Consider the following 13879-nt stretch of genomic DNA (forward strand, 5'->3'; position numbering starts at 1 on the left):
GAACAGGTCGGACCTGATTTTAATTTTCTAGTTGGGTGACATTGTGTGTCCTGAAACTTTTTAACTGTTTCAGGTAGTCATGCCGTTCTTGATAAAATAAATAAAATGTGTCAATATAATATAATATGTCAATAGTGTGTGCTGTTTTTGATATTGTGACGAATACTTCACATCAGGTTATTTTATAGCTTGTTTTATATTAATTCGTTTAAGAAATATCGAAGAAATATCGTTAATAGCATTTCAGTTGTAATATTGGACACCCCATGAAATCATTAGAAGTGTTAAATTGATTTAAAAGTACTTTTAATGGCAAAAATCACTCTGTTTGGGGGAACTCTGCAACTGGCAGAACAGCGCCGCTACGTGGCTGTAACTGACAATGGACAACATCAGGCGAATTGCATGATGTCTTGTCTGTACCTGCTAATACAGCCATAGCCTGAAGTCATTTTACATTATGGATTTTTGGTTTGCTGTTTCAGGGTGAAATTATCATACAAATATGACGTCTGGCAACGCTGCCTGGGATAGTCACATGACTGTCACGTGACAACCACTCCAAAATATTCCCTGTATGTCACTTCGGGACTTAATGTTCATGTCAAGTTAAGCACAAAGCTATATAGGACATATTTTAGCATTCTAAAATGGGTTAAAAACACTCAACCTGATGATGCAAACGGAGTTGCTAATTTTCCACGACACCTGAACGCAGCACGGAGTTACCTGAAACTCCAATTGAGTCTCCGCCCTGTCTTGCCTGCCAGGCGGCATCTTTCAGGAAGAACGTCGAGCGTCACAAGAGGAGGAATTCACCTCTTTTCCACGCTTTTAACGAAGCTTCTCCGGCTTTACGCCCTCTCGTTTGGACGGAGGCACCGCGTCAACATGCTGATTAAAGAATTGTGAGTAGTTTAGGGTTGTTTTTTTCGCTGGGAAAGACGGTCATTGCCGCTCGGCTTTAATGGCAGATAAACGCTGCAGTGAAGTTCAATACGAACCTTTTCAACCGACATTTGTTTCAATCTTACAATATTCGTGCCAGCGATAGTTTTTAATATGCAATGACTTAACTCTTGGTGCAGTTACCTTCATTACTTTAGCCTACTTGGGCTAGTTGAGAAGTACAGTATTTGTATCTAAGTTTAAGAACACAAACCAACAATCGACATGGAAAGTTGAGCCCCTTTTTGTTTTATTTAAAGTTGTTGTCACGATTAAAAAAAGAAACATTTAAGTCCAGCAAGACTAAAAGTCGTATAACAAACGAGACCATCGTCCTCCATTTACCCTATTGATTCTACATGGTCTTAACGAAGACTACTATTATCATAGTAGTATTTCATACGTGATGACGTATGCGGAAGTGTAATAAAGCTTTTAAAGTGCCAATTTGAAGACGATTTTAATGCCTTTTGAATCAGAAGGTGTCTTGAAACTTTAAACTGCTGCTTTATATACATGTGTATGTGTATAAAATATATGTGTGTATTTGTATATTTACGAGCCATATTTGTATATTTACTTTGGTGTCCAAAGTGTGGTTCCGGGGATAGTTTTTTAATGGCCCTCAGCTTATTCCAAAAAACAATGAATTATTAATGAGATACATGATTATATACTTCACAAATTTGCTCTCTCACCTAGCACACATAGAGTGAGAAACAAATGATTGCACAGATTTATATTTGTTTTGACGTTTTTTTGTAAATATTGACCGCTTTATAACTGGCTTGTCATACCAGCAGTTGTCACCTGACAGTACAAAGTACATCGGAAGTCTCCCGACATGTTAAATCATTATACTCAGGAACGTCTGTCATCTTTATTAGAACTTGTAAATGATATTTAGCTGTAGACGTGTCAAAACAACACATCCCTGGATTATTTATATCCAAAATTGGCCACTCATGAAATATTCAGGGGGTGTGGACTGGCAACCGCAGGTCGCAATGATATTGCGTCATGGAACATGGAATGGAGAGAAATATGACACAAAAGCATTGCACATTATATGTATGTACTGTATGTACCGTAGTTTCGAGGGCGTCTTTGTTCCCTGGCAGTTATTTCCTCTTCCTCTTCTCGAGGTTCATACTTTCATTTCACTGTTAGCAGCACGCCAGCAGAGAGCTTTCTTCACATCACAAGAAAGCAGGGATATGATTTGCTCATAAGTGACTGCAAAGAAGAACAAGTGTCAACCTTTTAAACACATTTCACTTGTTTGATTATTCTTGTCTGAAGTCACTGCGGCCTTCCGCTGTCAAGGCACCAAGTCATCAATGTTCCGGCTCATTCTTGCTGGTGTCTGCGTTTTCCCCTCTGAGAAAGTGTGTTATAGGTCACGTTTCTGCATGAAGATTTACAGGAAATTACCGCATTTGTCCGCTCAGACACTGCAAAATTATTATATATACGGTTTATATTACATTATAGAATTACTGTTGCAACGACTCATCATCAGTAGGGTAAAACTAACCTGTCTCACGACGGTCTAAACCCAGCTCACGTTCCCTATTAGTGGGTGAACAATCCAACGCTTGGTGAATTCTGCTTCACAATGATAGGAAGAGCCGACATCGAAGGATCAAAAAGCGACGTCGCTATGAACGCTTGGCCGCCACAAGCCAGTTAAAATAAATACATAAGGCTAAAAACAACCAATTACCTAAAATGTCATCCAGTACTTCTCTACAAGAGAGGAGAAATGATCTCAGGGAAGAACTAAATCTGAAACACTTATATGCTAGGACTATGTTAAAAAGCCATAGCATTTCAGTATGTGGAATCAAACTATGGAATGGATTGAGTAAGGAACTCAAACAATGCACAACGATGAGCCAATTCAAGAAACAATACAAGCAGTTGATGTTTGCTAAATACAAGGATGAAGAGTCTTGAACCAGTCATGATGTGCTATATATATCACTATATTGACACTTACTATGGTACCCATTATGTCATTGTATGGTCATATCACCTCGTACTTCGGTACGTGACAAAAAAAAAAACTTAAACTATGTTAGGAAAGCAGGAAGTGAACAAATGTAACAGTTACTGATTGTAAAAGTACCAGATGGAGGGGTAGGATTTAATAAGCTTTGCTTCTTCCTACTCCTTTTGGACATGTGGAACTGTGAACTGATTATGTGATGCATTCAATTGTAATCCGATGCATGTTCAAATGAAATAAAACTATTACCATTACCATTATTCAAAATCATTGATTTAGCAATTTCACCCTATCACAGGGGTAGGGAACCTATGGCTCGGGAGCCAGGTAGGGCTCTTTTGATGACACTATCTGGCTCTCAAGCATTTCTTACCACAATAAAAATGTATTTTGCTAACATTTTAAAGTAAACATCACAGAAATCACTGTTAAAAATAATATTCAAAATCAACAACTTTCTTATGCATTTTAATTCGTCCATCTATTTTCTACTGCAATACGGCCGACCATATCCATCTTTCTTGATGATATTTTCCAGGTCAAACACCAAAACTTGATTATTACTGGGTAATGCGGTAGTCTACCTCGGTCATTGAGATGTCAACATGTAAATGTAAACTTTCCTCCTTTAGTCAAATAGCTAAAGCTGCAGAACCAAGCCTTCTGACGAAGATGGCCAAAAGAATGAAATACGTGTACTGAATACGGTTCAAAACCATGCAGCAGCAGAAGTTGCATTAATGGCAGCAAGTATTTGATTTATTATTAGACACTGCGCTGCTCATGAAAGTGTGCTGGCCACACCCCCTTGGCGTGGGGTAGTGTGCCTGGTCTACGTAATTAGAGCCCATTATATCTAAAACTGTTGGTCTTACATAAAAATGCACACATTTTATTGCATTCAATGTTTAAAAAAATGTATATGGCTCTCACAGATACACATTTTAAAATATCTGGTCTTCATGGCTCTCTTAGCCAAAAAGGTTCCCGACCCCTGCCCTATCAGAATAAACGGCAAACAAACCAACAGTATAATACAATGTGACAATATCAACATATTCTTTTTTTATTGCATACAGTGTTTATTATTTTGTTATTTTCTGTTGACAAAATATGCATCTGTGTTACTGATTCATCATTTGGTGTCTTCTAACATAACACGCTTTTTGTTTTTCTCCTAGCCGAATCGTCCTGCCCATTTCAGTAGAAGAGGTAAGGACTTGTCTATGCTTTTACTATTATTCATTTGGACGTTGTGATGATCATTATCAACATTGTTAATGAAGGAAGTGCTCTTCTTTGCAAGGAAAATATCTACGATTTTTTTTTTACCGTGTAAAAGATCAACCCAAAAGTACTTTTTGTTTTGGTAAATTAGTCTTTGGGTGTACACAAGAATGGGGTGTTGTCACATTTTCATAATGGATGAATGTGACATGTTAGGACTATATGCACATGTCACACCTTCTTCTTCTTAAGCCACACCTTTTTATAATCTTTGCATATTTTGACCTTTGAGTGACCCTCTTTGTGATTTCTATTTTTTTAATGTACAGCATTTAACAATGAAGTCATTATTTTCCTGTTACGCTGTCAGTGAAACCAGCACTGAGCTGTCTCAGCTCCTCTATTGACAGTCGTTGGAGATTCGGGAAAATTTATTGATTTTTTTTTCCCCCAAAAAACTTTACACTCTGTTGCTTAGCGTCTCAGCAAACTCTGGCAACAGGAGCACATTAGGTACAATTTAACAAGATGTGACATCCTCTACACCAGGGGTCTCAAACTCAATTTACCTGGGGGCCACTGGAGCTAGGGTCTGGGCGAGGCTGGGCTGCATCAGGTTTTCCAAAAAACAACAAAAAACGCATTTATTAAAAACAGAAAAATGAATAAACTTTGCTTTGGTTTGCTTTCCACTGTTCTCAAATATCTTCATATTTTTTTCTACACAAAATAAGATCAAGAATAAAGAAAATCAATCAATCAGTAATAAATAAATATAATAATAATAAAACGGCAAATAATTAAAAATTAAGAAACCACATATAGTTGGTGGGTAAACAAATTATTTTTTTCAGATTAAAATTAACAAAGCATTATTAGAGCCCTGTAGACATGACAAAACACGACTATAGTCACATTTCTACTCTTTTTATTTACAACATATTGCGCAACTGCAGGGTCTTGAGACACATGCTAACTCGCAAACTAGAGAGCTAGCGACCTAAACGGTAGCCTTCAAGTTATTTCCTTTAAACTTAAATAGCCAAAAACTTACCACTTCCACACGGATAGGGAGGATAACTATTAAGAGTTATTTAACCTTTTAATATGAACATTAATCAAACGTAATAATTTTTTCTGGGTACATGATACCATACAGCATCCATATCAAACTTGTGCGGGCCGCACTAACATTAAACTTTCATATCAAGGCGGGGGCCTCAAACTAGTGTTCGTGTGTTTGAGACCCCTGCTCTACACCAAGCATGGACAAACTACGGCCCTTTATGATTCATTCCTGTCCAGACAAATGATTTGCGGTGCTATTTTCTAAACCACCTTAAGTTCGTCATTTTACATTTTTTAAAAAGATCCTGAGCATTACAAAACAAAAAGGTCAAGTGGTAGACCCCTGGAAGAAATGACACCTGTGCTGAGCCGCAGGATCCGATTGGCTGTCCGTCAAGACACAGGGCGGTCCTGGCCCCAAATGAAGGCCCTTACTGGTGCCGACTGCAGCACAGTAACAATCAGTCAGCTTCTGTGGGAAAAGGGTTTCAAAAACAAATTCAAAGCTCTCGTCTACTTCAAGACCAAAAAAATGCCCGTTTCGATTTCGCCAGGGCGCATCAAACATGGGACATTGGAAGTTTTATTCTCTGATGAGAAAAATTGTAAACATGACGGTCCAGATGGCTTCCAACTTGACTGGTATGACACAGTGGAAGGGGGTCCATCATGATCTGGGGTGCTTTTCCATTCAGTGGAACACTAGAGCTTCATGTGGTGCAGGGTCGTCAAACGGTATTCGGTGCAGACGTTGCGGCTAGCATCCCTCATGACAGAGAGTCCTCGTCAGTTGGGTTCTTCAACAGGACAACGCTGGCTTGACCAAGTACTTCTTAAGGGAGAATAACATCACTCTTTTGCACCATCCTTCATGTTCCCCTGTTTAAATCCCATAGAGAACATTTAGGGATGGATGGCAAGGGAAGTTTATAAAAATGGCCATCAGTTCCAGACAGTTGATGCCCTTCATGAAGCCATCTTCACCACTTGGAGCAAAGTTTCCAATAGGCTCCTGGAAACACTCGCATCAAGCATGACCGAACCAATTTTTGAAGTGATTAACAAGAACGGTGGAGCTGCTCCTTACTTAGTCCTGAGATTTTTTTGTTCTGGTTTGGAGAGTTTTTTTGTCATTTTAGCCAATCTACCTAAACCAGACCAGTGGAGACTGCGTCACAGCAGCTCTGAGAAGAAGTGGCTTTGTTTTTTTTAAATGTGTGCAAGCCTGTATGACAAAGAGGCACAGAGAAACAAGCTTTGTATAAAAAGTCTTGCAGAAAGGTGATATTTATTTACTTGTTACCTTTTGGAGATGCTGCTTCCTAAAAGGAAATACTACTTCTAGTTCAGACCATCAAAAAGTACAGCGTGAGATCCTGCCTCAACACGTCAATTTACCGTCTTCTTTCAAGTTCGGCCTGTTTATTGTTTGCAGTTGAGCGTTAACTTCTAACCCTGAAATCTCACAAAGGCTTGTTTCACGTCTGTTTAGTCCTGAAAGGAAACGCACCGGTTATACATGGAAAGTCGCATTCCGATGTTCCAGCTCATGGTGACACGGAGGGCTCTCCAAAATTCAAGATGATTTGTCCCAGTTAAAATTTGACAAAATGTGTTTTCTCACCAATTTGTCCCAATATTTACCACATATTTACTACATATCCATTGAGGAACACGTAAGGGGTACATGTTGATCACAATGCATGGCAGCCAGATGCTCTATGAGGCGATTTCTGCAACATTTAGTTTGGACTTTAGGAAGTTGTAGGAGAGAAATAATAATAATAATAATAATAATAATAATAATTAATAATAATATTTCTATTTAAAAATATATAAATTTACATTGATGTCTGTTAACAAACAGTCATTGCAATAAATATTTAAGTAATGGTAGGATGGTTTTGAACCACAATCTTTGGTTGCCATCTTGATCTTTATGGTGTTTTTTTCATTCACTATTATTTATTTTCTAATTATATTTTGAATTGTTGTTGAAATGGGCATTTTAGTAACAAAATTAACAGGGATCTTTTTTTTTTATGTATTTTGGATTTTTATGTCAACTCAAGGATGCAGAAAATACATGTTATAATAAACAATAAATTTATGTTATTATATTGTTTATATTATGTTTTTCACTGTCCATCTTTTTTATTTGACTTTGTTTTTATTTTTTCCATCTTCAGATTATCAATTAGATTTTTTGAATTCATTTTGTGAAGCCTCTGAGAAGTAGACAATAGAGCGCCCTCTGCTGGTTGTCACTGTTATTTTTCCTGTGACACATTCTGCTGCTGCCTGCAGCATCATCAAGCATAAGGTGTATTTTGAGGCCACACCAGAAAACCAGCGAAAAAGCATCAGTAAAACACAATTACAGGGGTTTTATTGGCTGCTTCATTGATCACCATTGTTGTTAAATGGGCATCATATTGTCAGTTACAACAGTAACAAGAAAATCTGAAACATTGACAGAGGAAAATTTTAAATTGACACTTATTCAATTATTTATTATTGATGAAATTCTTTGTACATTTTATTATTTATGTGACAAATTTATTTTTGATAAGTTTGCATACATGGACCGTACTGCATTTTAATTGAAGACCCCTGCAGTACAGCAATAAAATAAAATACAGCAATTCAATGAAACCATAATTTTTTTATGTATACTATGTGGCTTAGTTATTACTGGCGCTTTGCTTTCCAAAATGAAGTATTTAATTAATTTATTGGAGTATTTATCAAAATACAGTATATAGTGTCTGACCTTTTGAAGTTGATTTTTGCCTTTTACCTTACAGTTATTTTGCATGATTTTTCTTTTTTTACTAAAACGCTTAATCGGATTAAAAATTGAGGAATTCAGAGCCAAGTCAACCCCCCTGTGGGCACTGCCGTCATGTGCAAAAACAACCCCTTCTTTTCTTGTTCTTTCAGTATCAAGTGGGCCAACTGTATGCAGTAGCAGAGGCCAGCAAGAGCGAGACGGGTGGAGGAGAGGGCGTTGAGGTGTTGCAAAATGAGCCCTATGAAAAAGAGGGCGAGAAGGGACAGTATACCCACAAGATCTACCATCTGCAGAGGTATGCACTTGACTACCCGGAGATTCATACTTACCATTTATTTATTAAACTGTACGTACACTGCATACTCACAAACCTACATACACAAGAACATCCAGATGCTGGGAAAAGTAAGGATTTAGTAGAGGAAACGTGTCAGTAGCTAAATCATTCCATGTACTGGAAGTGCAGTGTCACAGAAAAGGGTTTAAGCAGTTGATGTTTGCTAAATACAAGGACGAATAGTCTTGAACCAGTCATGATGTGCTATATATATCACTATATTGACACTTACTATGGTACCCATTATGTCATTGTATCGTCATATCACATAGTACTTCGGTATGTGACAAAAAATTAAAAAAAGCAACAACAATTCAATTATATTAGGAAAGCAGGAAGTGAACAAATGTAACAGTTACTGATTGTAAAAGTACCAGATGGAGGGGTAGGATTTAATAAGCTTCTTCCTTCTCCTTCAGTATATTAAAGACGTTGTTGTGACGTTCCAAGTGTCCTTGAATGCATCTTGCAGGTCGTCTGGTGTGGTGGTTCTCAACTGGTTTGGATGTTGAGAAGTTTTTCAACTAAAATCTGCATGTGTAGCCTTTGGGGAAATGTCGCTCGCAAAATGTTACCCAGCATACCTTGCGGCTTGTATACTTTTAGTGTGTATGTGTTATTCTGATACCAGTACATAAAGAGAACTTCCTGAAAGACCTGAAAGTAAGAGTGTTCTAAGTACGTGTTTTTTTGTTTACCCTTCCTTCCAAAGCTGATCATAATGTCGGCATTTCCCTGGTAGAGCTTCTTAAAAGTCTTCTTCCTACTCCTTTTGGACATGTGGAACTGTGAACTGATTATGTGATGCATTCAATTGTAATCTAATGCATGTTCAAATGAAATAAAACCATTACCAAACTAGACTTGAGCACCTTCCACGCCTACTACATATATATATTGAAGTGTGCCTTTGTCTCCGCAGTAAAGTTCCAGCTTTCGTCCGTCTGATGGCTCCAAAGGGTGCTCTTGAGATTCACGAGAAGGCCTGGAATGCATATCCCTACTGCAAAACCGGTGAGTATTCCTGAAGTAATAGAATGCCACACGTAATAGCCTTGCATGGCATGAATGTCCTTTTTAATATACTCTCTATACATTTCATGCATAACTTCAGTAAAAGCGGAAATACATAAACTACACCACAACACAAACAACAAAAGGTCGTTTTACATCAAAATAACAATTTATTTACAAATATGACACCATGAACTATTTACAATTTCACATTTGCAACTAAACCGGATGTACGCACACGCGTGCATGCGACAGCTCAAATATCTATACTACAAGAAACAATTTTAAAAAAAGGGTTGTTTTACATCAAAATAACAATTTATTTCCAAAAATAACACCATGAACAATTTACAATTTCATATGGGGAATTATACTGTGTCTGTGCATGCATTAAATTATGTTTCCAATGCATAACCTTCTGCACGCTACACTCCTCCATGCTCCTTGTTGTTAAGTGTTTTTACATGCAGAACATCCATGTAATTTATAATTCAGTTAAATGAACAAATATTCTTTATTTTATGTCATCATTATTCCTTTTTGATTTTCCTCACGTGGCCTGACCGTCATCGTCTGTCAAGTGCATGAAATAGTTATTTATAAATGAAAACTTTATTAACTCTTGACTGTTTTTCCTATCTATCCCTGACCTGCGGCCCTTCTGCCATCAAGTTCTTAGTGTAAGTAACAGTTTTCTAAAATGAGTTGACATGATGACAAAATGAAATCGTGTATTTAATTTCTTTGCTCTGTATCCGGTATCCTTGAGGTATGAAATGTGACGGATCTTTTCCTATGTTTCCTAGAATGCATACATGAAAGACAAGTTCATGATTCAGATTGAGACGTGGCACAAGCCCGACATGGGAGAACAGGACAATGTAAGTCATGTGACATAGCTCTAACCAATCCCTTTACCTGTCAGTGGTACTGTAATGCAATGGCGGCTTGGTTAGATTGTGTTTTGCGAGCAAATGACGTGACCTAATGGTTTGCTTTAAACGTCTTGCGGCAGGTACACGGAATAGATAAAAAACTATGGGACAAAACTGCCGTTGTGGACATTGACATTGCTGACAGGAGTTGTGTAAATGCAAAGGTAGGAGAAAAATAACATTGCTATACCGATTTTATCTACCTTCCACTTTGAGTCGAGAGTAAACATTCACTGCAGTCACTCTTAAGGACTACAAAGAAGACCAGGATCCAGCCATCTTTAGGTCAGAGAAGACAGGCAGAGGGCCTCTAGGACCTGACTGGAAGGTATACATTTGAACCATTCATAAAAGATTGCATTCAGGCAATATTATGGATGTGGTTTGTATTTATTGCATGTGTGTTTGCAGAAAGAACTTGTCAACAACCCAAGCTGTCCACACATGTGTGCCTACAAGCTAGTCTCAGTAGACCTCCAGTGGTGGGGACTGCAGAGCAAGCTAGAGAACTTAATTCACAAGGTATATATTTCCAGATGGCAGCTGCGTGGAGATGTACAGTTGATCCTTGTACGTTTGGAACGTTAAACCTTTACTGCAAATTTTAGGTACATTTTTGCCCACAACACATTTCATTCACCATAAGTTATTAAGGTAATAATACCTACCTAATAATACCGCACTTCAGTCGCACTTTTGTTGCATAGGTTGGCTGTTCCTGCGACTTATACTCTATAAAATTGTATTTATTTATATATATATCAATATATTTATATATATATATATATATATATATATATATATATATATATATATATATATATATATATATATATATATATATATATATATATATATATATATATATAAAAATATATAAAATATATATATATATTTTTTGCATAGGTTGGCTGTTCCTGCGATTTATACTCCAGAGCGACTTATAAATGGGAGGGGAAAAAAATAAATAAACAATAAAATATATATATATATATATTTAAAAAAAATATATATATTAATATTTATTTAAAAATATTTTCCCCATTACTATATATATATATATATATATTCCCATTTATAAGTCGCTCTGGAGTATAAGTCGCAGGAACAGCCAACCTATGCAACAAAAGTATATATATAAAAAAGTATATATATATGTGTGTATGTGTGTGTATATATATATATATAAACAATAAATAAGGTATGTTTTTTTTCTACCTGATTATGCATTTTTGGCCTTGTGCGACTTCTACTCTGGAGCAACATATAGTCCAGAAAATATAATTTTTGGTTGACGTCTTACGTACTTTTGCGTCACCAATTCATTTGATCACATTACATTATCATTCATTAGTGGTGAATGCCTATACATTTTGAATGTGTTTAATAGGTTTATATGGCATACTTAGGGTCTAAACCTGCAGTGTGTCGCGAGTGAACAGCATTTGAAGAGAGTAGGGGCGGGCTCTGTCAGTCATTTTTTTGCAAATGCTGATCTGACATCGGAGGTTAACGTCAAAAGTCAAGCTAGCAGGAGGATTTGGGTCAAAAAATGTTTATGCATGTATCAGTTACTCGTAGTTTTGCGCTGAAGCCTCAAAAAGCAGGGATCTACTGTATATACGTATGTGTACGTGTGTGTGTGTGTCCCTATCGTATGACCATCCTATTTCCCTTTTGTGCAGATGGAAAGGCGCATTTTCACCCACTTCCACAGGCAGCTGTTCTGCTGGATTGATAAATGGTTTGATCTCTCCATGGATGACATCAGACGGATGGAGGACGAGACAAAGAAAGAACTGGATGAGGTGAGTGAACAGAAGAAAACTCTCCACTAGTTACTACAACAGTGCCCAAAAACAACTGCTTTAATACTGTGCATCTTACAGCCTTCAGGATGATTTAATTACTTATTATTATTATTATCAGGGTTATTTAGGTGTTCTTTCTCATAATTTCTCTGTTCTACTCCGGCATGTTGGTGTGTTTTCATGCAGCTGGACCAGCAATATCCTTTTACTGTTAATTGAATGCCAGAGAAAATTTGCCATTTTTACTTTCACTTTCCTGTTGACTTTTGTGATTATTCAATTACATTCTTAGCATGACATCATATATTAAAAAATAAAAAAAGGTTGGTCACAAAACGGTGATAATTCAGTTTCATAAATTCACTGGATTAAATGATTTTGCCCGTAATTTGTTTATCATGATTATAATCTATATAATAATACACAGTTTAACAAAAAAAAGAAGAGATCTGAAAATGTAGCCATCTCATCACGCTGGTATCGATCCAATTTTGACTGTATCGATTCTGAAGACTTTCGGATCAATACGCCCACATTTAAGAACCAGAAATCAGACACTTTTATTCACATGTTCTATCTTTCTACAGATGAGGTTGCGTGATGAAGTTAAAGGCATGGCTGCTGATGAATGAGTGGGTAAAGTACTTTTTTTTTTACACTTTTCAAGTGCATCACAATCACAAATGTTCATGTTGTTTTTGGTTTTTAATTAGTTATTTTTCTTTTACAGTTTTTGGTGCACTGAGTCTGACTCCATTCCTTACACACTGGACCAAGACAAACCTGACGCCCCCACCAAATACTGCTGTTCCCTAATATGACCGTATAATTCAAAATGGTAAAGCAGCTGTTTATTGACTGGCTTGTATAAAAGGGTGATGATGCAGGTAACGATCCAGCTGCAACACTGGTTATATTGTACTGACATAAACAGATTCTATCTCTGTATTAAATAAAATGACATGCATTTTAATGTAATAAGCGGGGTTCTGTACATTAAATATAGCTTTTGTTCATTTGTTCTGATCTTTGTCATTCTTTTGTTCGTATTTCCTCACATTGAACAAATTACGTGATGAAATACACCACATGAATACTTTATATTGACAATATAAGACAATATAAAAAAATCATCACACAGCAACTTAACACTCATGTGTACCTAAGAAATATAGAAGTAAAAAAAAAACGGCAACTATTTTAACTTCTTCTCATAATGTATTATGCCCAGCAGAGCAGTTCATTAGCCAATGGCTGCTCATGAACTCTCGCTCCCATCATGGCAGCCATTGGCCAATGATCTGCTCTGCTAGGAATAATACATATACATATATATACTACTACATTTTATCATATCTTTTCCTTTCATGGGACATAACTTTGATAGAATGTAAATTTGCTGTCCCGTTAAAGTAATTCCACACACAACCATTAACATATAAGTACACACTCATATGATATAATGTTAACAGGTTTGTATTTTGTCCACCTTTTAATAATAAAGTTTAATGTAAAAACTGAAACATTTCATTTTGTGTATTTTTGATGATGTGACATGCAAAAAAGACAACAGAATTTTCTCCCTTTAAAAAATACAATCTAAGCCAATAAAAAACCGGCTGCCCTTTGGACAGCCCTGCGAAAAGCAATACAGTAAAACTTCACATTTTCAGAGTAAGAGCCTCTTTGGACCCTCAATTCTATTTTCAAATATTTCTACTTGTCCTATAAACA

General features: G+C 36.6%; 1 protein-coding gene across 1 annotated transcript; it reads left to right on the plus strand.

Annotated features, from left to right (window-relative positions):
* Positions 1 to 720: 720 nt before the first annotated feature.
* LOC131134971 (phosphatidylinositol transfer protein alpha isoform-like) lies at positions 721 to 13163 on the plus strand. Its single transcript, XM_058080723.1, has 12 exons — positions 721 to 908; positions 4141 to 4171; positions 8198 to 8343; positions 9308 to 9399; positions 10072 to 10079; positions 10206 to 10280; positions 10415 to 10498; positions 10585 to 10662; positions 10746 to 10856; positions 12020 to 12142; positions 12733 to 12781; positions 12876 to 13163. The coding sequence occupies exons 1-11, from the start codon at positions 892 to 894 to the stop codon at positions 12775 to 12777; spliced, it is 810 nt and encodes a 269-aa protein (XP_057936706.1). The 5' UTR covers positions 721 to 891; the 3' UTR covers positions 12778 to 12781; positions 12876 to 13163.
* Positions 13164 to 13879: the final 716 nt, after the last annotated feature.

The sequence above is a fragment of the Doryrhamphus excisus genome, chromosome 8 (assembly GCF_030265055.1).
Source record: "Doryrhamphus excisus isolate RoL2022-K1 chromosome 8, RoL_Dexc_1.0, whole genome shotgun sequence".
NCBI classification, from domain to species: Eukaryota; Metazoa; Chordata; class Actinopteri; order Syngnathiformes; family Syngnathidae; genus Doryrhamphus; species Doryrhamphus excisus.